The 25,630-nt window shown below is 34.5% G+C and overlaps 1 protein-coding gene across 2 annotated transcripts in view; it reads right to left on the reverse strand.

The window, feature by feature from the left end:
• Positions 1–25,630, reverse strand: part of nudcd1 (NudC domain containing 1) — an 84,416-nt gene that overhangs the window by 29,385 nt on the left and 29,401 nt on the right. Inside the window, 2 exon segments of one of the 2 annotated variants that reach the window (NM_001020627.2) lie at positions 329–473; positions 18,775–18,982. In NM_001020627.2, coding sequence (NP_001018463.1) covers positions 329–473; positions 18,775–18,982 — 353 coding nt within the window. 2 annotated transcript variants of the gene reach the window in all.

The raw sequence follows: 25,630 nt of genomic DNA on the forward strand, positions 1-25,630 counted from the left end.
TATTAAATCAGAGACAAATTTAGAGTATTCTTAATGTCTTTTTGATCATTTGTTTTAGTCCTTTTTGAAAGAATCCTCACAGGAGTAAAATGAGCCCTTTTACATGTAAAAATGGGTAAAGCAGTTCATTGAAGCTGAAAACACTGAACTAATGAAATGGACAGACCAGAGTGCTGATATAAACCCAACAGAAAATTTTGTATGAAAACACTTCCTAAACTTGGAATTTAAAATATGAAGACTGATCATAAAGATATATTTTCATTTATAACAATCTAAAAGAATGTGAAATAAACAGTATGATACAATATTTTGAGGAAAAACTAACCAGGTCCTCAGAAGTGAGATACGAGAGCCTCTGCTGGAGCTGTGATTTCTGTTCATCATTCATCAGATACTCTCCTCTCCGGTCCCCCAAAACCACTTCGGACCATAGTGGGCCTTCACTTCGCTTCTGTAGACTGACTTCCAAACTACACACAACAACAACAACAACAAAAATCCAGATAAACTTTTGTCATAGTGTACAACAAAAACAACAAAATGAATTATTCAAACTTTTCAAATCAACTTTTATTCAAATCACTTCTGAATGAATTTTAAATGACTTCCTATTACACAGACGACTGAATAAAACATTTTGCTGCATGTTGTTGACACTTCAGTTATATACACAGAGTTCCCACTCTAAACCAAATGTAGAAGCAGTCCCTTCAGAATTTGATGATATGTGCCACGGTTGCTGAATTGAAAGCAAAATCATGCAAATGGCTCAAAAGGAGCTTACAATTATTATTTTTTAATTGTGCAGATTTTTAGCAGATTTTGGACAGACAGGACTTTTTTTGCGCCATCTGCATAATTTTATATTAAATAACATTAGTTTTGTGTATAGATAGTGCTCATGAATGTTTTAAATTGTGTGACGTTACTGCAAGCACATTCAGCCAAAGTCTATTTGAACAAGGCTATGTTCTTTGTATTCCTCATTAAAATTAGAAATTTTAACATGATTTTTCATTAATAAAAGTTTTAAAAATCCTGGAGTACTTTTTTTTAAATTAACAGATTAATACGTGTTAAGCATCAATTAAGACAATGTTAGCACCTGATAGCTTTAATTATGAACAAATCTGGATAATTATGAGCTTTTGTCAGCCAATTTCATCTCCCGTGTTTAAAATCCTTTTTAAGGCGGGATCAAAATCGGTGACATACCGCAGACCTACCTATCTAGAAATGACTTGTCGGTTTCTCATTATTATTATTATTTTTAGCTGAGTTTTCTTATCCCACGAGAAGAACCTGCTTCTTAATTATTCATGACAGCATGTGCTGTTCGAAAAAAGACCTGCTAAACTGTGAGATCGCAGCCGTGCATGGCACGCAGTATTTAGCAGCTTATGAAGGGTCGTATGTGTTTGTGTCCATGATCCATGGGGTTTGTTGCATGGTTTTTCCTGCGATGCTGTCAAGGCTGATGTATGTATGTATGTATTTTTTTATTTAGTGCCATGTCAGCAACCAAGGCTATCTTCATGGCAGGAATCTTTCAACAATAAATATACAATTTAAAAATCAACAAACAAAATAAAACATAAATTAAATAAGATTTTTTTTTGTGTTAATACATGATAAAAATTCTAAAATCTTTTCTGGTTTCACTTTGTCAAAAATGTCCTTAAAAGAGTTCATTTCATAAAAAGTCTTTCTGGAATCAGTAAAAACAGGACAGTCCAGTAAATATGTTTTACAGTAAGAGGAGTTTTGCAGCACAAACACTAAGTAGGGTTTTCACCTTGGAGTAAAAAACCATGTGTTATTCTCGTATGCCCAATACGACATCTGGTAAAAACTGCTTGATCAAATCGATTCTTAAAATGTCTTACAATTCTGTGTGAAACTTCAGGTTGGATTTTATGTAATTTATTGTTTTCTAATGCATCCCATTCCTTTTGCCACTTGTTTAAAATGTAAGCGTTGATAAAAGGTTTCATCTCTGACGGAGGAATGTGGCATTTGTTCCTGTCAAGGCTGATACAGCAAAACTATTTGTGTGCAGCAAGCATTTTTGTCAGGTGAGCTGTATGAGAATTGGAGAATGACACACTGTCTTTTATCAGTTGAGTTTGTTACTATTCAGAACCCTCGCCTATCTGTGCGTTGTGTTCGCCCATGCTTAAAATCTTCCTGGTAGAAATAGATAGGGCAAGAGATCTGTTGCACTGCTATTTCTTGGTGTATTCTGTTTATAAATTATATAGAGTAATAGTTTTTGAGGTCAAAAATAGAAATAAAGAACTACTGTAAGATGTAGAAATGTGCACATTTTCACAGCAAAACAACACAAAAATTTTCACAAACTTTGAAAATTGTCATTTTAACTCTCAATAATCTGATTTTTTTTTTCGAAATAAATCCAAGAGAGACTTAACAGACAAGATCCATCCTTGGACAGTATTTTTACAAGTAAACTAGTCACTGTGTTTGATTGCTGGTTAAATTAATCTAAATGAAAAATAGCCTAACCACATCAATATGCAAAAACGGCAGGTAGAACAACATATTAAAAATATTATTTTATACATATATTATTTTATTATTTTGATAAATGCTAAGCAAACTCTAAATTGCAAACAAATTCCTTGAAATTCCATGATCATCAATTTATATAAAAAAATCCCTGACTTTCAAAATATGGAACGCACATTTTAAAGCTCCATGATATTCCCGAAATTCCATGACCTGTGGGAACTGAACACAAAAAAGGTTTTATTCTATTTCTACATTGAACTCTATGTGCAAGTGCTGTCAAGGACAGAACATGTCCAGTTTATGAGAATGCTTCTGATTCAAATAATTATATTCATATATTCAATTAAATTGTATAGGCCTCATAATGAAAACCACTTTGGGTTTCCATACAAAATGCAAATGCCTGTTACACTAACTGCAAAACACAACAGAAAACATAAACGCACGTCTAAACACTCAAAACAGAACACATACAGTTCCCGGCTCTCACAAACACACACACACACACACACACACACACACACACACACACACACACACACACACACACACACACACACACACACACACACTCAAAAGCATGAGGGGGCCATCGGGGGGCTCTTATTAAAATCAAGGATTTGGAAACAGAGACAAGAGGCCAGAGAACAATGTGGAGGAAGGGTTGTTTGCGTCTCTGGAGGCGGCGGTGAAAGAACAAGACGTGAGCTGATGTTTATTAGCCAAAGGAAGGACAGCAGATGAAGGGAAGGATGTGGAAAATCAAACGTGATCAGCAGCTAATACTCTAATCACGTTTCTGAGAAAGAACTAGTTAGTAGAACCATTCGAATCTTGACAAAGTGTGTATAGAGGAACGATGGCAACTCGCACCTCTCAAAAACATACAACAGTGTAGGCGGTTGTTCTCCATATGCGTTGCTTTGGCTCGGCGTTTGCCAAAATCTTGTGAATATCTACAACATATTTAGCTTTTGTTAAGGCATACTGTGGTACTTCAACTGTTCATAAGTTTCAGTGACATTTTTTAAGTTATGAAAATTCCTTATTTCCTCACCCCATGTTGTTCTGATTACTATGGCTTATTTTCATCCATGGGGAGATGTTTTGAGGATTGTCCAAACTGTTTTCCAAACAGGAATGAAAAGGCACATAAATGCCATCCATATGACATTAAATTAAATTGTTTTGGGATGAACCATCTCATTACTCACACTTAAGTTGTTCCAAATCAAAAGTTATTTTGTTAAATCCTAAAGAAGATATTTTGAAGAAAGCTGTAACCCAGTAGGAAAAAGAAATGCTACGCAAGTCAGTAGTTACAGGCTTTTAGCTTTCTTCTAAATATCTTCTTCTGTGTTGAAAGAAACAAGTAAAGGGTGAGTAAATGATGACAGAACAAAATTTTATTTAAAGGGCACATATTTTACCCCTTTTACTAAATTTAAAGAGTCATGATACAGCAATACACATTCTGAGCCATTGACAGTCGTATATGTGTCCCACACTGCTAAAAACACAATTAGGACACATATATTTTACTAAAAAGTGAAAATTGGTTGTTCTTGGATTATTTTGAGCAAATTCGTACTTCCGGTTGGAAACTAATTTTTGAAGCTGCGTCACAGCCATGAGATCTTAGCGTGTATTCCAGCATGTAGACTGGACGTCTGTACCTGGGAGTAACGTATTACGTCTCTGAGTGTGCTGCATTAATGCACGAGTAAGGCTTGATTATAATTTGCTGCAGTGAAGGTTTTTTTTCCATTTTCTCTCTATGAGAGCGCAGCTGGACTCACGTGTGGATTACAAAGCACGCAACGCTCAACAACAATACGCGTCTAAGGAACACTGTTCACCCGAGAGCTTTTCTCATCTGCAAATGGTGAGACTTGCTGCTCGTCTCCTCTTCATAAAGATGTGGCTCTAGTTGATGGTGATTGTCCTGTCTCTACAGATTTTGTAAGTGAGCCACTAGTGGTCTTTGTTTATTCAAATGGCAGTTAGTTCGTATCAAACTAACTATTACACCGAGTGTAAACATGTTAGCACCACAACCAAACTTCAATCCTGTAGGATTTTCTCACGACATTTTGTGACCGGAATAACACACACGGCTTTCTGATGCTACCTGCCGAGTGCATCTAAGTTTCCGGGAAATGCTGAGTTTTTTTTTCTCTCATTCGCCATGCGGCATGAAAAATAAACGCTTAGAGCAGCTCCTTGAATCAAATATCTCGTTTGTCTCTAGGGGCATGAATGAAATTTCTAAATGAAAGAACCAAACTGCAGTGAAAGTCCACCATTTAATAATTTTTCAAACAATTAGATTACAGATGTCCAACTAAACACAGTCACTTTCTCCTCTGTGTGTGTTTTGACTCTAAAAAACAGCACTTGCCCAAATCCACACTCCCATATCATCCCTCTTTTGCTCCTCCGACACTCCCCCCTAAACAGAGCTGGATACGCCCACTTTCCGGACTTTTTCCAAAGTAGAGGTGTGAAAACACCCTGTTGAAACAAGGGGGTTTCATGGCCCTTTAAGATAAGGCTTTTGTGTCTACAGGATATGTCTGTAAAGTTTTAGCTCAAAAAACCCATTCAATCATTTATTACAGCTTTCAGAATATTGCATTTTTGCCTTTTCCTTTAATGCAAACGCTCTAGTTCTCCCCGCCCAACGTTCCCATTTCAGAGTGTGTCCTGATTTTGTGCTGCGTCTGATAAACAACACAGTGACAGACAGTCAGGAAGCAGATCTCAGATAACATTGGTGAGAAACACTACAGTAAGGACCTTCGCAATGATTATTTGATGTATTTGTTGTGGAGTTAATTCAAGCCTTTCCGCAATGAGTCACATAAAATGTTACAAAGTTCACACACACACACACACACGCACACACGCACACACGTACGGAGACATGTTAATATGGGGCTGCCAATGAATTTGATAGGTGGGGAAATCTGCAGCCTTAAGAGACTTATTGTGTTGATATAACTCAAATATGACTGTGGAAACACTATACCTACACAGGTTTGTCCAAACAGCTTACAAAAGATGACGTTCATCATAGATGCCCTCTAAAAGCAATACTTTTCTAAATTCCACAAACACTTTTTTCATACATACTCTACAAACAGAAAAAAAAAATGCATATTTTCACTAGGGCTGCACGATATTGGGAAAATATGTGTTATTGTTGTTGATTATTGCAATAAAGCTATTTCCTATGATATAGCTTGCAAAATGCTATTCTATCAGCTATTTTTTTTAAAGTATTTACTGTATGTTATGTTCTTACCAAAATAAACAGGACTAGTTAGAGTAAATAAAAATAAAAAATACATGTCAAAGTGTTTTTTTTTTTTGTTTTTTTTTTTTATTTAAAACATTGAGTGAAAACCTCAAGGGAAATTCTAATTCTTATTGGCTGTTTGTCATATTCTATTCTTGACTCAAAGCAATAGTGTTTATTTTATTTTCAGCTCTAAATTCACCTAACAGCAGACTAGAGAAGGGGGCATAAAGATAGTAAATTTCTTATTTGATAATCTATGCATGCAGCACACAAATGCATGGCACATAAAATTAGTAATTTTTTTTGCACTTCTCTGTGATATGTACAGTATGTTGCATATATCACCATAACGATACTTTCTTGATAGATTGCCCTGCCCAAATTTTCATGCACATATTTTGCATGCTAATGCAAAATCATTTCAAAACCCTTAAAAACAGTTCTAAACAAATTGGTGGTAAATCCCACACATTTGTGCCATATTTATTTTGAAACAAAGAAAATCTTACCAGAAAATGATAATAATACTATAATCAATCCAAGCTGATTGCAATTTTAGCTGAAAACCTACTTTTGGTTTGAGTCATTGTTTACTTGGGAGTCAAATGTGCTCCTTTGAATTACATCAATAGCAAAACTTTTATGACGAAACAGGTGAGATCAACATCCTTTGATGATAATAGTTCCATAGTAACACATTACTGCAATCTAATTACATTTTAAGGAAAGCAGTATTGTACATTTGTGTAATTTGATTACAATTACAAAAGTCAGTGTAATTTTGTTACTTAAGTAACAAATATAATATTCAGAAAAAAATGCTTCTTTTAAATCACGTTTTCTGTTGAAACGTCAGTTAACGAGTATAAGTATGAGCTTTTAAACTGCTGGAGAACACGAGCTAAAACAGCTGCTGTCGATTGCGGCTGCTTCTTCAAGTGGAAATACAGACAATACTTTGATTTCACTGAGCGTAAAAACAAAAATACTGTTGTAAAATTCAGTCTATTTCCAGTCTCTAAAGAACTTTTTACTGCTTTTAACTCGACCAGCAACTTGCTCAAGCACTGGAACCAAAAGCCTTCTAAGAGAATACTCGTCACCAAGGAGGACACCAACACCAAAAAAAAACACAGCGGCCCAACTCAGCCTAAATTGGATTTTTGGAGGTTGTCAGTCAGTTAGCATGCATACACTGAATTCAGGGGTTGCTGCGATCAACGCACACCTTTAATAGAAAGAACGTGAATACAAACGTTGTTATATTCAATTTATCGTGCTTTCAAGCCAAATTAAAGCAAGAGCATAATTATCTTGATCAGCTCTTGCAATTCACTCACATTTGAGATTCTGTGTTGATGGTACTTTCACTTTTTATATAAAGGTTAAACCTACAGAGGAAATATGGGAAAATTAAACGTGATAGCGGGCAAAAACGGGAGGGTGGACGGGTATGTGTCATGCTAATTGTTAATGGCGTTATTAATCATTGCTTGAACAAAACAATCATCTTTATCGCAACATTACCTCTGTCTTTGTTGTGTTTTTCATCCTCTTCTTTTCTTTTTTGCCTCGCCTGTGCACCAGGCAGTTTGAGGCATTGTGACATTTGAGCTTGTTGATCAATCAAAAAAAACAAACACTGTGTTGCAGGTAATGTCTAATTATTTGAATTGGGGGGGTTTGTCTTAGATGATTAGGCTATATTATCATTATTTAATACTACTACTGCTTAGTAAGCTTTGGACTATGCAGTTAAATTAATATGGGTGTATTATTTTAAAAGTCATAATACCAAATAGTTTTAAGAATAGTGAAATTTATACTTATTTTTCTTCCCATTTCTGGCACCCCCGTGGATGTACAGCACCCTTAGCATTTGCCTATACTGCCTATGCCACGGGCCGGTCCTGCTGCATTTTTATTTTTTTCATATACCCTGTTTAAAAGCATATGAAATGTCCCAAACACTAATTTTTTACTGTCCAAAATGGGCAAAAAAATTTTTTTTAACTCTCTGATAGTCAAAACATATTACAAATTTGTTTATATGTTATATATGCATTAAAAACAGTCAGGAAAAAATGTTTTATGTAAATTCTGACCACGAGTCCACATATATGGACATCATTACTCTCTAAAAGTACATTATATCAAAAGATTATATTTAGATTTTTTATTCTAATTAGGTTCCAAAAAGCCCCAATAGCAAAAAGAAAAAAAAAAATGCATATAAAATAACACCTTGGGGCTTAGTAGGTTAAGTCTTTTGAACATGTCAAGCTGTTGTGATCAACCCATTGCAATGTTTTTTTTCAGTGAATATTAAATTACTGAAAGAGCTGCAGTTTATTTTGTATGTTTATAGGTATATTTTATATGTTTTAAAAGTAACTTCAGATTACTAATTACTTTACTTTGATGACTTTTTACATTATGTAATTAACAATGTTATCAGATTACAATTTGAGTAGCAATCAGTAATTTGTAATCTAATACATTTCAAAAGCAACTTACCCATCACTGACTGTACAGATGTTACTACTTCAATGTGTTCCTTATGCCGCCATTCATACCGCGGCGACGGCGGTACTTGATGCGCCAGCAGCTTTTGACCGCTGGGTGGCAGTTTAACCACAGATATTCAGCTTTGACTTTTCACAACACTAAACAGACTTTTCTGTGCGTACCTTATGTGATCAGATGTGTTCAATTAAAATATAATTTTGATTTAGTTTTCTTATAGTGATAAACATGATCTTACCAGGGCTTAAAGTATTCCGGCACCATGCCGGATCTCCGGCGTGCGGCCGTGGGAGAAAAAAAAAATAGAGCTTGCACATGCGGTTTAGTTGGGGATGCTCAAAATAACTGATTAAGCAATAACCGAAAGGGTGCGTTTGTAACCGATGAATGGTATCAGTTAAACGATTAAAATATGCTTTATACATTTTTAAAGTTTGGCTGCATATGGGGCATCTGTTTAATGGTTTACTGACTGCCGCCAGTGTTTTACGCTCTGCTTATGCTTGCTCAGCGCGCTTTAAGTTTTGCCGTTGCGCGCTGTGTGCTCGAGTGGAAAAAGCGTGTTACCTCTGTTTCATTGTTCAGTCAAATGAAAGCACTGCAGGCTTTCTGTTGAGGTGACAGCGGGGTTTGGGTTGTCAATGTGAGTACGATAAACTTTTAAAGACTGAGGAGAGACTTGTGGTCGCTGTTTCAAGTTATCCAGAGCTGTATTTATAGATCTTAAATATCACAATATTATTAAAATTACAATTATAACATCGACAGCAACTCGACTCGCGCACACCAGCTAATTCAGTCGTTTTCTAGTGACATACAAAAGAGGCTTCTTTTTTTCTTGTCAACAATAAAAGGCAGCGCGGTACGTCGCGCGTTTTTGCAACGTAAAGGCGTGCGCTTTGTGATCGGCCCCTAAATGTACAACAAATATTTGTTAACTCTTGGGATGGTAACACATGCAAACACACGTTTCTACAGACACATTTTGCCAAAGAAGCAAAATGAAAGAAGGATATTTCTCGTCACAGTTTCACACAGTGTTGACAATAACCAGCGCTGATGCAGATCACCTCTGTGCTGTCTGGAGCCGCTTCATAAACTTAAAAAAAGCAGGCTGTTGATGATTTAGGGTGGGCTACAACCAACAAACCCCTTTTTTATTTATTTTTTTATTTTTTGAAAATTACAGTTATTAATAGTTCTTATATAATATCAGCTTTTAAAATAGCCTACAATCTACGAATCAAACAAATCCAAAGATTTTCTTGATTTTTGTATAATAATAACTCCGCACCAAACTGAGGCTTTCATTTTATAGCTTAAAACATGTTTGCAAATGTATGCAATGTCATATGTAAGGGCTGTGACGGTCACCGTGACGACAATCACTCTAGAACACACATTTTCTGTTTTGTTGCCAAATAGCCTATACATTTATGAACATAACGTTAACTTAGACGTGATACCGCAAGTTCAAGTTCAGCCATGAACCTTGCTGGAAAACTTATATTACATCGCCAATCTGGAAACATTTTGGATTCGTGGCGAACGAGTAAGGCGAATCAATAATTAGGATGAAGCTATTTGTAGGGCTTGTTTAGAAAAATAAGTGTTAAATGGACAAACACGTCGAACCTCCATAGCCATCTGTGGTAATGTCACCCAGCCATGACATGCGGAGCCAGCTCCGGTGTGATCTGAACGCAAATGCCCAGCTAGTCAGCCAGGTATGGTAGAGAGGCCTTTTCAAAAATGGGCAAATACAAAAGAGAAACTGATAAATAGTAGACTTTGATGAGAAATTGAGCAGCATATTTGGTAGTTGAGAACGCGCCGATCCACAATGTAGAGCTGGTTTCCGAGAAATGCAGGCGGCGGAGCAAGATACTCTCTTTGCCACGGTTGCGAAAAAGTATCTGTATGGGCTACAGGCACACAGTCTCAGTGCTGCTGGAAACATTAATCTCAAATAAGTCTCCGCTTAAACCGAACAAAGTCAACATGTTAGTTTTTCTGGCAAATAATTTAAAATATGAATAGAAAAAAAGGCAGAGAGACGCAGTTTTTTTTTCCAACATCTGACTTATGTTGTTACAAGCCTATAGGCTAATATTTTTGTTCTTCGTTACTATTTATATTATTATTGATTAGTATTTGAGAAGTTGCTAAAATGTAACGTTTACTGTTTCAAGCAGTTAAAGTTATTTAATATTTAACTAGGCTGTATTGTGTTGTTTTATCAACGAAAGTTAAAAAACAAACATGTTCGTTTGTACGAATATTTAGCATAATACTTTGGTCTTTTTTTATTTCTTAATTTTACATGAAATGTAAATTAACTTAGGTAGGCTACTTGGGTACAGGGGCGTAATTTGTTGGTAGTATACCGAGGAATGTTTAGACAGTAAATATTGTCATCATTATTTAAAAAAATTATAAATAAATAAATTAAATAAAAAAATAAATAAAACACCTTACGGAAAGGATGCAATGAAGGAAAAGCATGCTCTTAATCATTTTTCATAATCTGATTCGTACCCTATACATGCAATAAACTTATATTGCGCCAACAAGAACAAGCTCTAAAAGGTAAAGTCTAAAGCAAGAGGAGTTATTGATATGATATTAATGTTAGTTGTTAATATTAATGATCGTAAACACGACCTGCGTTGTATAATAAACGGCGTCATTGTGTCCTGTCTGCGATTTTTTTTCACGTTGAAGAACAGAAAATTCATGTTGTCACCATCTTCCCAGCCAGGTTTTCATCCACAGTTTCCGCTTTTGTTTCTTCTCAAACAATAAAGTTTCGCTATAGCAGGCCCGGCGGCAGGATATCATAACTGAGGGCGCAAGGGCGCAATCCCATTGCACTTGACGACTGAATTTGGTCCTTTCTTGTTCCTTTTATTTAGGCTATTTATTAATTCATTACTTTGCATTACCGATATAGTCCTACTTTTTATAGTAATAATAATATGCAGTTTTGCTATTACCGATTTTATTAATGAAGGCAACGATACCGTTTACATTAATGCAGAAAGATAATGTTAAGCACCAAACAAGTGGTTTAAATTATGTTAGTCTCTTTATTTCTTTCCGTTTTATTTTAAACATTATAAATGTGTAAAGTTTTAGGTAAAGACGTCAAAATACGCCCACACATGCAAGCTAAACTAGATCATCTGAGTCATCACGCTTTATTACTCAACCAAAATCAGCGAGGAAAAAATAAATGTTTTAAATTAAATTATATTTAAATGTTACATTAAATAAAAAAAATAAATTTAAATGTTAAATGCCATTTAAAAATAGTTTCTAAAATTAATGTGTTACTTAGTTACATTTTTAGGCATTAGTGTAGCCAAACAGAAAGCCATGTCTACCTAAATTATTCAGCCTGCAGCGCAAGAGGTGGATCCGCGGTAAATCCACACGCACTAAATAGCCTACCTTTTTCTTTTACAACACTGTAAACATAACTTCGCAGGTCGATCATCTTTAAACGCAAAAGACATTTTTAAGTGTCCTAAATTGACTGCTGCTGTAGAAGGGGATGTTTTTTTAACATAACTGTAAACGTGTGCTTTAGCTATGCCAAAATGAAAGCAAATATTTTGTTCTGCGTTTTGTCAATTGTATAGCTTAATAATAATAATTAAAATAATAATAATAATAATAATAATAATAATAATAATAATAATGGATATAATAAATTATAATATTATTTATAGTATAGACATTTTTACTAGGCTACTTTAATATTAATCCCTAACTCAAAAACTAATGTGAAAATGAATGGCAGCTGTGCTAAAATTAATGTAACGGGAAATTTCTCCTGCGTTTTTCCCCTTTATAGCTCAATAGTTTTATTCAAAGAATTAGTTAAGCAAAACATGAAATAAATTAAACTGCGTGTCTTTGTGATATCCACTAGTCCAGTTTTCTCCAGTGTGAGTTTAGAGTGCGCCTCCACCGCATGCGCATTTATGCCTGCACCAGATCAAAGCAGGTGTAAAGTCCAGCACAGAGCGCGTTGTGCGTTCAACTAACAATACCCGCTCCACTGTCTCCAACACACAAATACTCGAACTCTTTATTTGTGGACTTACTTTTGATAATAGGCTACTATCATTACCTTTATCATGATTCTATTTTTATTTTTATTATTCAATTTTTTTATTTTATTTTCTTTATTATATGTTATATCCATAATTGTTTGCACTACTGCCCTTTTTGCACTGTCTTTGTACGCAGTGACGCTGCACTGCTTTGGCAATACGAATGTACAGTTATTTGTCATGCCAATAAAGCACCTCAAATGTGAAAATAGCCTAGGCAACAAATAACAAATCGGAGTCTAAAAATAACAACTGCCATTTTCATTTTTATACACGTGTGGGTTTTGACAATATGTGTTTAATTAAGCTATAAAGATTAGCCTATCAGATGAAATGCATAGTGAAATATGAAATAAATGTCAATTTTGCTGAATAATTAATTAATCTATATCTTTAATATTTTTAAAATCATCTCGCTTCGGCCCAGAGAAAGAGGCGCGCGGCACCAGCGGACCTGTGCTTTCCCAAACAAAGCCGTACAGTAACTTGCGCTGAATATGCATAGTTTGGGGGGGGGAGGATATAGTAGTGAGTGTTTCCCAAAACCCCTATAGTTTCTCTGTCGCAGATCCATCATTTGAATCACGTCACTATTAACCCTGCTTTTATTTATTAAATGCTTCCCAACGCCGCATTTCTGTTGAGCGAAAAAAAGCTGCTGAAAATAAATAAAGTTATGCCAATGCCATTTTAATAGTTTCATGATAGTAGTAGCTGGTGTGCTTCATCTGCGTGATTCTGATTTGACATTCTTCCGCTAAACTTGCGCTGTCTTGGTGTAAATGGGCTATGAACTGTTGCTATTGAGGCTAAGGTGTAAATAGGCTATAGTTCTCTCTGCAACTTTCAGGTTTGAGGTGGGGGAAGTGGCAGAGGCAATTCAAATGAACCATCTCTAAAAATAAAAAATGCCACGTACGCGGCATCTGTGTAAAGATCATTACCTTATTTTATTATTATTATTATTATTATTATTATTATTATTAATTCATTCTTTCATTCATTTTCTTTTCGGCTTAGTCCCTTTATAAGTCTGTAATTGCCACAGCGAAATGAACCGTCAACTTATCCAGCATATGTTTTACGCAGAGGATGCCAGGAGGGCCAGCTGGGGCTTTGGGGGGCGAAGTGAAAGGAGAGGCGGACTTTGCCCCAAGTCTGGGAAAGATGGCTTGCCGTCATTACACTAGTTTTCCGAAGGCACACGAGTTACATGCGCCAAACACATGAACAAATAAATTAATAAATAAGGGAAAGAAAGCATCTAGCCTTATGGGTTGAGAGGTCTTTTTGATTATAATCGCCGTTATGTTTCCGTTTTAAATGTAAGGCTGTTGCATAAAATAATACAATTTTAATTTATAAGTGACTTTGCTGCGTCCCCCTGGATGTTTCAATAACGCATAATAATCTTTACACCATATTAAAGACACAGCAGACTAAACGTTTTCGAGAGTTTTTGTCAAGTTTAAACGGTGTGTTTGTGCGTGTTTATATGCCTGCATATGTGTGTTGGTGTGAGAGATTGAGCAAATGAGCGCTCCCTTCACAGCTCTGGTAAGCTGCGAGCAGCTTCTTTCTTTTTGTTATTTATTTTGCAGATAATACACAATATGAATAAAATAGAAAGACATAAAACTTTACGTGTACCCTTTTGTAGACTTAAAACAAGTGTCATATCTTTATAAAATAGCCTAAGCATTATTGAAATATAATTTAAAGAATTACAAATATCTGATATAATAAAATCGCATGAAATAAATAAACCATTATAAAACAAGCAAAAGCAACAAGGTAGGCCTTTATAGCCTACATAAATGAAACCTTTAAAGCCATATTAACCAAAAGCCATTTTACAAAGGCTTTGTTAAAAAAAAAGATTTTATATATTCTCTAAAAACAGTAAACACCAGAGAAGGTTTAAAATATTATTTATTTATTTATTATTTATTTAGGATACGATGATAATAATCAAATCATGCAAATGAACTGCGACCTTTTTTCAGTTAACCAAATGTGCAGTGCCACTTTAAAAACGGATCAGGGGAAACTACAAAAATAAGTGTGTTCTGTGTCCCCAAACAAGCATTGATGTTTTTATATGACGCGCTAAAATTGAAAAATGAAATTTACATGAAGAGCTTTATTAGTGAAAAGCTGCTGAGCGCAACGCAATATATGCTGTTTTATTACTCGCTCTGTGCTTAAATAGTCTACTTAACACTTTCCTTAAGATCACAGATACAATATGCAACATCTAATTCCGGGGACGTTCTGGGGGCAGGGTTTGCGTGTCATGCTGCAAGCTACTAGCCCGAAAGTGAAAACGCGACATGATTTCAGCCTCACTGATGCCCATTAACACCTAACAGACAAGGTTATGAATAGGGGGAAGGGGTCTCCACTCTTTAAGTGTTTTTCATAAACATGAATACACAAAATCTAAAAATAGGACGGATGGCTTAACAAAACCTATGCGTTTAAAAACGAAACCGCATTAAATATGGGGCCTTATGAAAATGAATGTTTCTATGCACAACAACTGAACTTAATGTGTTATTTAAAATATCTATATTACGCTCCAAGCATTCGCCAAAACGAATATATTTTTACGTAAAAACACAGAACATAGCTGAATAGAGTGTTGCCTGCTTTAGACGATAGGTTATTAATTATATTATAAATGGTTATGTTCAGGTCAGTGAAATAATACCTTTATTAAATAAAATGGTGGGCCAGTGATTCCCTCGCTGTCATCAGTGCATGGGTTAATGAGCTTAGGAGAATTCTGCTTTGCATTTTTCCATGCATTACTAACATCACTAAACCAGACATTTGTTTTATAAGTTAACCAAATATTCGCGCAGATTCAGCAGTTTTTTCTGACGCGTTTGCCATTCATGCCAGTCAGTGAAAAAAAGAAGTAACTGTGGCCCTGTTTGCAGGTATTAAGATTCGTTTTCATCAATCTGATGCAACTTTTATTATTTACAGGACGTAAAAATGCAATTAAAAGTTTCAAATCAAATCAATTCAATTCAATTCAACTCAATTTATAAAAGACTAGCCTATTTTATGCATTAAATAATGAAATATAACTAATTTCCTTTATTTCTGATCAGACCATGCATTTTAGACTATTTTACAATTGTAATATGTGCATATGCTTTTTTTAAAATAACATTCGTCTAACAAATATTTTAGCACATCGAAAGTAATTAAATGGCCTGTTTTTGATTAAAAACCTTTATGCAAAAGGATCAGAAACTGATCGCGCACGCGTAGGAAAATGCAGTTATGTGACACATGACATGCATGGCTCCTATGCCGCGTTTTTAGGATAAATTGGCATATAGGTGCTGCTTTAAATAGAATAAAACTATTTAAAAACACATTAAAAACTTCACAAAGCGTATCTTATGGAAAAACACCAATTGCCGGGCTCTGCTTTCGGTTTTAAAAGAATCAAGCAGCTTTAAAAAAATATAATTTGCTGAAGAGAAATGACAGAAAAAAAAGATTAAACATATCGGGACTGTTAAAAGAACATTTCTCTTTAATATATTCTTTCGACTCCGAAACATCAGCTAAGATTATGTATTACGGAGTGTCTCTATTGCCTGCTTCAGCAGTGCGTCCGGCTGGTTATGATCGAGGAGGCGGAGAGAATGCGCTGTTTAGTTTCGGCTTGATATATTTAAATAAAAACTAACACAGAACTGCTTTTAACGCTCAAAAAGTTAAACTAAAATGCACAACTCTTGTTGGTTGCACCCGCGGGATGCACAATAAACCTATCGCGCCATTATTTTAATTCTATATTCGTGAAGAATGAGCCATGAGATTGAGATTTTTGAAGGTGCTCTCCAGCGGCGAAGTTCCTGGCAGAGTAGCGGGTGAAAAAATGTGCATGCAGAAATTGAACAAGAGGAATAACATTTTAAATTATATAACAAGCATTGTATTCTTTCTAATCCCCGCCCAGTTTTAATACAAGTTGTGTTCTTCAATATTTGTGGCTGGGAAGTTTATTAAGAATATATTTATAATTATATATCATTAAATAATTACATATATATATATATATATATATATATATATATATATATATATATATATATATATATATATATATATAGAGAGAGAGAGAGAGAGAGAGAGAGAGAGAGAGAGAGAGAGAGAGAGAGAGAGAGAGAGAGAGAGAGAGAGAGAGAGAGAGAGAGAGAGAGAGAGAGAGAGAGCCATTACAAGTAAAACAACAACAACAAAAAACAACAATTTTACTTTAAAGAAAAACAGATGTTTTGAGAAAAAAAAACTGAACAAAACTGAAACCAAATTATTAAAACTAAACTTGCGGGACTTTATTTATGTCCTGTGGCAAAATTATTTTTATTATACTTTAAGTTATCTGCTTGAAGTAGGCTAGGTCACATTTATCAATGGTAAGTTTTAGTCTAAGTTTACATCAATAACAATGTGCATTGTCCTTTACCATACAAAAAAGGAAGAAAAAACATTATTATACACCATAGCCGCAAATCTTTTTAAATGCATTAAAAAAGCAAGCACATATCTTAGCCTTACCTTGAGTTTGTTCACATTCTGCCAGTATTAACATACATGCTGTATTTTATTACAGTTCATTTTGATGAATTAGGTCTAACTGACAGCTTTTTCTTCTTTTTTCGCGGTTATGCGGCATTATATTTCACACGCATATGCAAGGTGACTGAAATTGAAATTAAAATACCAAACATACTGAGCCATTAATTAAAAAACAAAACAACAGTTATAGCTTCTTTAAAGGAGAACATTGACGTTTTGAAAAAAAAAACTGAACTGAAACTAAATTATTAAAGATAAACCTGCGAGACTTAATTTATGTTATGTCCTGCGGCAAAATTTGTTTTATTATACTTTCAGTGATCTCCTTAAGGTAGGTCAATTTATTTATTTATTTATTTGCTTTTGATGAAGCAGCATTCAACTTATCCTCTTTAGACCATGCCCCTGACCGTTTCTCAGTGTTTCGCCGCAATATCTTTAAATAAATAATTTATTTAGGCCTAATTTCATTATTAATTAGTTTTCATTATTCGTTTATTATTATGTACAATTGTTGAGACATAAAATAAGATAGTAAAATATAATCAACAACGAAAATTAAAACAAAAACAGAAATAAAAACATAAATGAAAATGTCTTGTCTTAGTCCTATCACAATAGCAAACACTGAACATCTCTCTATATTTAGGCTAAAAGACTGCTTTATTTATTTATTTAAGACTACTTATTTGTACTGAATGTTTGTGCTTTCATGTTAGTTGTCTTTTATTTCTTCAATTCTATTTTCCAAAACTAGTCCTCTTTGCACTTAAAAAGTTTACAATAAAGTGTGTTAACAAATTTTAAATGATTAATGAAGGAATTATAATGCTTTGACTTATTGTTTAATCTCATTTACAAGCACAGTAGCATATTTAAAGCTGCTGTAAAGGCTATTTCTGTCCGTTCGCATCCCGTCCCTTTGCGCCCCCTGGCGGCTCATTCACAAGCTGCTGTCATATACTAAAAACAGAGCGGCAGTTATTTCAAACGGCGGCGGTATAAGACGCGGCGGTAATAGTCACTTTGAACTCTCACCTACTGTATGTATAGTAAATGTTTTCACATGTACCAACATTTTAAAGTGGATTACAATACATGAAAGCAACTGTTTTGTTCTACGATCTTTTAAATATTTGACAAAATAAGGAAAAACTAAATTTTTTTTAACTCTTATCACACATTTCATTCAAGACAGTGAAAAGGTCGACAGAACCTGTAAAAGCACAGAAAATTCATTCAAACTTGACTTAAAAATAAGATTTTTTATTTATTTTTTACATAATTTCTGTAATGCTCCCTGCTGTTTGTGTTTTTTTGTCAGTGTGTGTTATTCATGAAATGTATGTTTTCTGATTGAGAATTTTTGTTGGTGGTTTTGTGAAACTGGCTTATTTTGTTACGCAGAAGAACTGTTGTGTTGGTCTGAGTAAGTTTTGTGGGAGAGCTGAACTCTTTGGCCAAGTGTCTTGTTGGTAACGCAAACTGTGTGAATTGTTTTGAAAATGTGGCTTTAGTATTGCACGAAGTGTGTTAAAAACAGTAAAAATCACGATTTACAAAGAAAACTGATGACAGAATCAGAATTTTTGCATCCAATAACCTTGCGCACAATATTGCCTCATGGAGATGTTCCAACATGAAAAGTGCAGTAATAAGCTTTACTTGTATTTCTTTTACCTCTTATCATCATTCATGGTCCAAGTGCTGGCCTCGGGGTCAACAGGAGCGAAAAGCTGTCCGTCCAGAAGTGGTGCATAGTCTCCTACTCTAACACGCAGGCAGTCCACAGTGAGCTTGAAGCGGATGTCATCTTTGGTTGTGCCTTCAGGTAAACGCACACACAAGGTCACATCCTCTTCTGTCTGCTGCCAGAAGTAGATGGGATCTGTGATCAGAAGAACAATGGGAGAAGTGACACCTGATTCAAACCAGATGTTTGCAGATGAAGACCACAATTCAATTACACTGATATCTGGTGGACCTTCACATGGTTTTTTCTCCTCTTCCTATACTAAAAAAGGCCAGGATATAATATGAATGTCATGACGTCATGAAAAACCCCCAATGGAAATTATGGCCAGTATGCCATAGAATATAAAATGTATTGTTTTTAAATGTCCAAGTAAAACTTTTTTTCTCTTTATGAACACAATATATTTTATTTAGAGAAATATTTTAAATATTTTGGAGCCGTAAACATGTCAAGCTAAATAATTCAAATGAATCCTTGACTTCTGCTGTTTTCATTAGTATCAAAAACATTCTTTTTTTAAATTTAAAACAGCATCTTTGGATATGTTTTCCATATGTTTACAGTGAACAATCTTGTTTATCTGAAAAACAATGCTGAAGTCAGATATTCTGCTTTGAAAATGTGCATTACGTGCTGGAACGTTGTCTTTGTTTTGGTTCTTTTAGGCCGCACACAGCCACTTTAGCCAATTCTATTTCAGCATTTCATTCATAAAGGCTCTCAAAGCATGCATTCATGACTGAAATGCGACCTCCGGTGGACATTAGCAGCCTCCTAAATCAGACGCAGATTTAGAGTTCCACATGAGTATATTAATTAGCAAATAATATAAGTATTACGAATGCAAACATTAGATGAGTAAGTTACATTGTAACCTCATGTCCTAACAACAGGCTACGTGGAAGCAATTTGGCTGTTTGAACCAGACGAAACGAATTTTCTTAGAAAAGCTTTCTTAGCATTTAACGTTGAATAAAGCACATGAGGTGTACCTGAGGTGCGTCAAGGTTTTCTGTTGTTCAGCGCTAACATATAGAAGCCATTTTTAATATGTCAATTCGAGGAGCTGGTTAGAACAAACACTCTATTTAATATGGAAAATATTCTTTCTATTACTTGCCGTTGCTTTTATTCAGAAAACGATTTAAAGCAGCCTTAAATCAGCCTTTAGGTTCGATAGACAGGCACACTCCTGTTGGTCCTCAATCTAATCTACCTGCACTTGCATTTGTTTTGATCCAGGAATGCAATACCTAGGTTAACCACTGGGTGTCAAACTCACATAATGCACCTTTAAAGCACTCAAAAAAAAGGGTTTTATTATGAAGGCTTGTCTTTTCAATTCCATTGTCCTTTCATAACATCATTCAGTTAAAAACAATGGACCCTCGCCCGTCTCTCGCTAAAATGATCTAAGATGATTTGGCAGATCCTAGATCATTTAATCTTGATACTGATCTCTAGCTTTTTTGGTTCTTCAAACAAGTTTGTGAATCAGATTAAAATGTCTGGATGAACTAATCTGGAATCGCTGCGTGTGTTGTGAAGGACAGATCCATCAATCCTCGAAATCATGATCAGCAATGCAACGACTGGCGGACGGCACAGCAGCGTAATGACATCATCTAAATAATTTTGAAATATCCATGTGAGCTAAATTACTTAAAATTCGTAGTAAACGGTTTGTTAAATATGATACGAAATAACTTTACACCTTGTTATGGGCTGCATGCTTGGCCCTTTCATGTGTCAAGAGCAATTCATTTAGTTTTACAGTTAGAGCGGATTTTTCTTATTAAAGTAGCTATAGTAGTATTATTGTAGTCATTTCTTTTAATCGGTGTAAAGAATAACTGGATGTTTAAAAAGCATTTTGATATTGGTAAAGGCGTCTGCAACTTTTGTGAAGCATCACATCACCATCATATTAACTGTCAAAACATGTTTATGACTCCATAAATGTATTATTGCTTTTAAAACAAAGTCACATAGTGTGCATTATCATACACAAATTGAACTTAAGCGATCTAAAACGTTCATATTAATAAGTTTTCTCTTTGCACCACCAGGTGGCAGTCTTTGTACTTTCATTTCGGGGGAGTAGATTGTATACGTTTTATTAATATATATATATATATATTTTTTTTTTATTATTATTATTATTATTTTTTACTTTATACATACATAGTTAAAAAAAATATTTACTATTTTCCCAAGTGCATATAACTACTTCTGTAAGAAAATGCCAGAATTTGGTACATACTTTGAGTATTTTCTTTGCTTGAATTGACCCGATCTAATCCTGTTTATATGAAATGAGCCTGCTCCCGACCAGGTTTAGGCTACCAAAATTGTTGCTATGACAACAACTCTCGGTTTTAAAGAACGAAATGATCCTGGATCGTGTCAAATTGTCAATAACCAAATCCAGCTAACTGAGTAATCCACGCACGAAGAACGGAGGTGTGTAATGGCGCTTTGTTATTTTGACAATCTAAAATACGTTGTTCAATAGCTCAGCTAAGAGGAGGTGTAAAGTCCAGCATGGAGTGTGTTAGTTGTGCCCCTCGCTTATACATTGCTTAATACACACAGGATGTACAGCAATATGCAAATATCTTTACAAATAAAAAAGAATTAAAGAAAGAAAATACTACAAAACGTATTATTTTCTACATAAACATAAAAACCACTGCCTCCATGCCTTCTTCATGTCGAGGAGCTTTTGCAGTTTATTCATGACAATTTGCTTTTGTATAATGTTATTATTATTAGTAGTATTATTTATTATATGCATATTTATATTTGTTTTATTAAAAACAAGCTTAGATTTGCCCACCTGTCAGGTTTTAGACCATATGGGGCATAGTTTTTCAACACACTTCATTATTATTGTTCATTTATTTGTTTGCTGGAAGATAAAACTGAATTTAGAAATAGTTTTGAAAGAAATCTTTGCGCATAAAAAACAAAACTAATTATGTAGGTTAATGGATGTCTGTGCGTACAACACAATTCCCTATCCACAAGAGTGAAAGTGAAAGTAAACAACGAGGAGGCTCATTCTCTCATTCTCGAGCTGCAGATGCTGTTTAACTGTTTTCTCTCTAGCGAAGCATTCAGTTTTTCCACTTACAAAGTCCCACATATAAATAGCAAATACGCTATGACGCGACGCAACTGACTCTTAAAGGGAATGGGAGATGAGACTCTGATTGGTTTATTCTCAAAACACACCTATAACTCATTAAGAGAATAAGTTCAACCCTGTTAGACCATGTGCCATGGCGCAAAGCGGATTTTCCATCCTTACAATAGCAAAAGTTGATTCCTCAAAATAGAGCCCAATATTTTAGCTGGAAAACTTGTAACCATTGACTTCCACAGAGTTTGTTTTTCCTACTATTGAAGTCAATGGTTACAGGTTTTCAGGTTTACTTCAAAATAGCTGATTTCGTCTTTAACAGAAGAAAGAAAATAAATGTTTGGAACCAACTGAGGGTGAGCAAATGATGAGTAAATTTTCATTTTTGAGTGAACTATCCCTTTAAAACAACAACAACAACAACAATGGTTAAAACATTCAAACCATGCAGAACAATCTGTTATGAAGGCTAGTCTGTTCAACTCCATTGTCTACTACTTTCAAAAAACATTTTCAATTATGTGTGAAATTTAAGTATGATGAGTTCTAGGAATTCTAGGTCATTGTGACACTATTGCAAAAAATAACACATGAAACCTGAATATGCATGACGACCTATGTAATTGTGCCTCTATTTCACAATGAAAGTCAGAAATCTTCATGACTGAACGGAAATGACTTTATCAAGGCCATTTAACATTAGCTGACAAAAAGGTCTTTCTTTTGAGCTCTGATGGTGTTTTGAGAGTATAGGAGCAAACCAAAAAATAAAGAATAGAAGAGGTCTTATCTTTGGGTCAGATTTGGTAACTGAAAGGTCAACTGTTCAAACCATGAAATGAACCAATCACTTTTATGGCTTTGTGAAGGGCAGTAAACCTCAGGCTGCTCCCATGTATCATTAACAAATTAGTAATCTGACAGGCTGGATGACACCCAAGGCAATTGCAGACAATCTGATTTTCTGTTTTCCAAGCTCCAAGCAAAATGATGGGTTAAAAATCCACACGTAGCATGCAATTTGTAAGACTGGAGTCAATCCGTGATTACAGCATCTCGGGATTTGTTGTTACAAGGTTTATTATTTATTTAAGTTATTCAGTTAAAGTCAGAATTACTAGCCCTCCCTTTTTACTAGACACTTCAATATAGCTAAAAGTGACATTTAAAGGCTTAACTATGTTTAATTAGGTTAACTAGGCAGATTAGGGTAATTAGGCAAGATATTGTGTAATGATGGTTTGTTCTGTAGACTAAAGGAAATATTAGCTTAAGGGGGATAATAATTGTGACCTTAAAATGACTTTTAAAAACTTTAAAACTGCTTTTATTTTAGCAAAAAAATAAACAAAATAAAAATATTAATAAAATAAATAAATAAATAAATAAAATAATAAGACTTTCTCCAGAAGAAAAACATATTCTCAGACATATTGTGAACATTTCCTTGCTCTGTTAAACATCATTTAGGAAATATATATAAAAAAGGAAAAAAATTTAAAAGGATTCTGACTTCAACAGTATGGTTTATATTTTAGGTTATACAATGGTGTGAATTAGTGTTTGCCCACTTTCTATTTTTTTATTTATTATTTTTTTTTAATTCACTAAAAACTTTAATAATTTCAAACATACTTCAATTGTAGTCAAATAAACCAAGTTAACACATCCATGCAGTTTTGAAATGAAGGATTTTATTATTAAGTAAAAGTCAAATCCAAAACACAGCCTGTTTGAAAAACTAATCCTAACACACACATGGGTTTTGGTGGTTTACAAGGCTCTCCGTAGGCCAGGGGTCTCAAACTGCAGGACCGCAGGCTAATTACAGCCCGCCCTCCTCCTACTTCTGGCCCGCAACTGAGATAAAAAAAATATAACGAGATTCGGGTCGAGAGTAACACACATGCGCTTTAATTCTGGGGCTGATTTAAATGTTAAAATATATGTTTGTAAGTGCTCTATTTTTACTAAAGCTCTATTTTTGTACATATTCAAAAGCCGTTTTATTATTATCACCTTTATACCACTAGTTTTGTGTTGTTCAAACACTTCCTCGTGGTTTACATGTTACGCTGGTGGTGTAGCAAATATGATCATTTTACTAATATTCGATTTAATTTGTCTAAGATTTTTCTCATATGCTTATAAAGATTTGCATAAAAAACTATGTACAATAGTAAAATTGTATTGCTAGTTATATTGAATTTGTTATTAAATGTGAATTTGTACATACTTTTCGGCTCTTCATTGTAGTTTTACAAAAAAAAAGGAAAGCTAATAAAAATATCAAATGCAGTAAAGTCACACCCAAACTACTTTCTGCTGTTCTTTTGCTATTGGGACAATACAATTCATCTGGACAAAATAATAATTATTAGGTCTATTATCTGTAGTATTTTCAAAGCAATTTAACTTCCCCCTTCAAAATGTGCAATAAGAAACAAAAAGCTGGAGTTTTGACTGCATATACTCTGTGGAAAATTGACTAAGTGTGTGTCTAATGCTTGGCCATACACACAACAACCACAGATATATTTCAACAGCTGATGTGTGACATGATAAACGTGCTGATTTGCATTGTTAATTTTGCTATTGTATTGCACTGGAGACAGGTAATGCTTGAAATACAAGCGTCATGCCTGTTGAGATGCATCAATTACATGAGGTTTCCACTTTTTCCTTGTGCTTGAATGTTAAAACTCCCCTTTTATGAATTGTCAGTGACTGAAAAGGCCCCCCGCCAATTTAAGTTTAAGATCTCTGCCATAGGCGTAATGCATTTATAAATTAATAACAGCTTATAATATGGTCCCACCCTTAAATTATATGGCCCTATTCCAATGGGGTATATGCACAACTAATCTTTCTTCACATACCAATAAACTACCGGTAAATGGTTAATGTGATTATTTTTAATTTTATATGGTTCCTTTTACAGCATCAACGTTGTAATGTAATCAAAATATAATCAGTGAAATAAACTTTAGCATTCATTTAGTTGTCCAAGTGTAAAAAGAGATGAAAAGCCATTTACATGCAAGCGCCGTCAGGATCAGCAGGTTAACAGAAACTTCATTGAAAATTACCTGAGTATAGTAGTTTTTCATATTTTAAAGACATTGCATGGAAAATGTAATTTAATGCAGTGCTTCTTAAACATTCAGAGACCAACTTTCTATAGTATATCAATCAGGCTGTAAAGAAAACAGACCTTAAAAGCACTGAATTTGTAATGGTTTACAGTTCACTGGAAGCCTTTGACCCAGGTTACTGAAAAATCCTGTAAAATTCAGTCCTGCATTTACCCTACTTCAATGTAAAAACACCCTTTTTAGTATGACTTTTTTTTTTTTTAATTATGAATTAAGAGGAGACAAGGCATGTCCTCCTAAACCACTTTATTAGAGTACAACCAGGTTATACTATAGAATGTGAGTCATACCCATGTCATTAAACTACCAAGTCTTGTAAAACACCAAAACCAGTACACATACACACATTGTTTGTTATACCTGTCAGATTGTTGTCATATTTGAGCATATCGGAAATAATTTTAAAGTAATTTAATCCTGCATGAATTCTGCATTAAGTCTGCATGAGTTATAAACTGCGACCATTTTTTTTTCATATTG

The sequence above is a fragment of the Danio rerio genome, chromosome 19 (assembly GCF_049306965.1).
Source record: "Danio rerio strain Tuebingen ecotype United States chromosome 19, GRCz12tu, whole genome shotgun sequence".
In the NCBI taxonomy this organism is placed as follows: domain Eukaryota; kingdom Metazoa; phylum Chordata; class Actinopteri; order Cypriniformes; family Danionidae; genus Danio; species Danio rerio.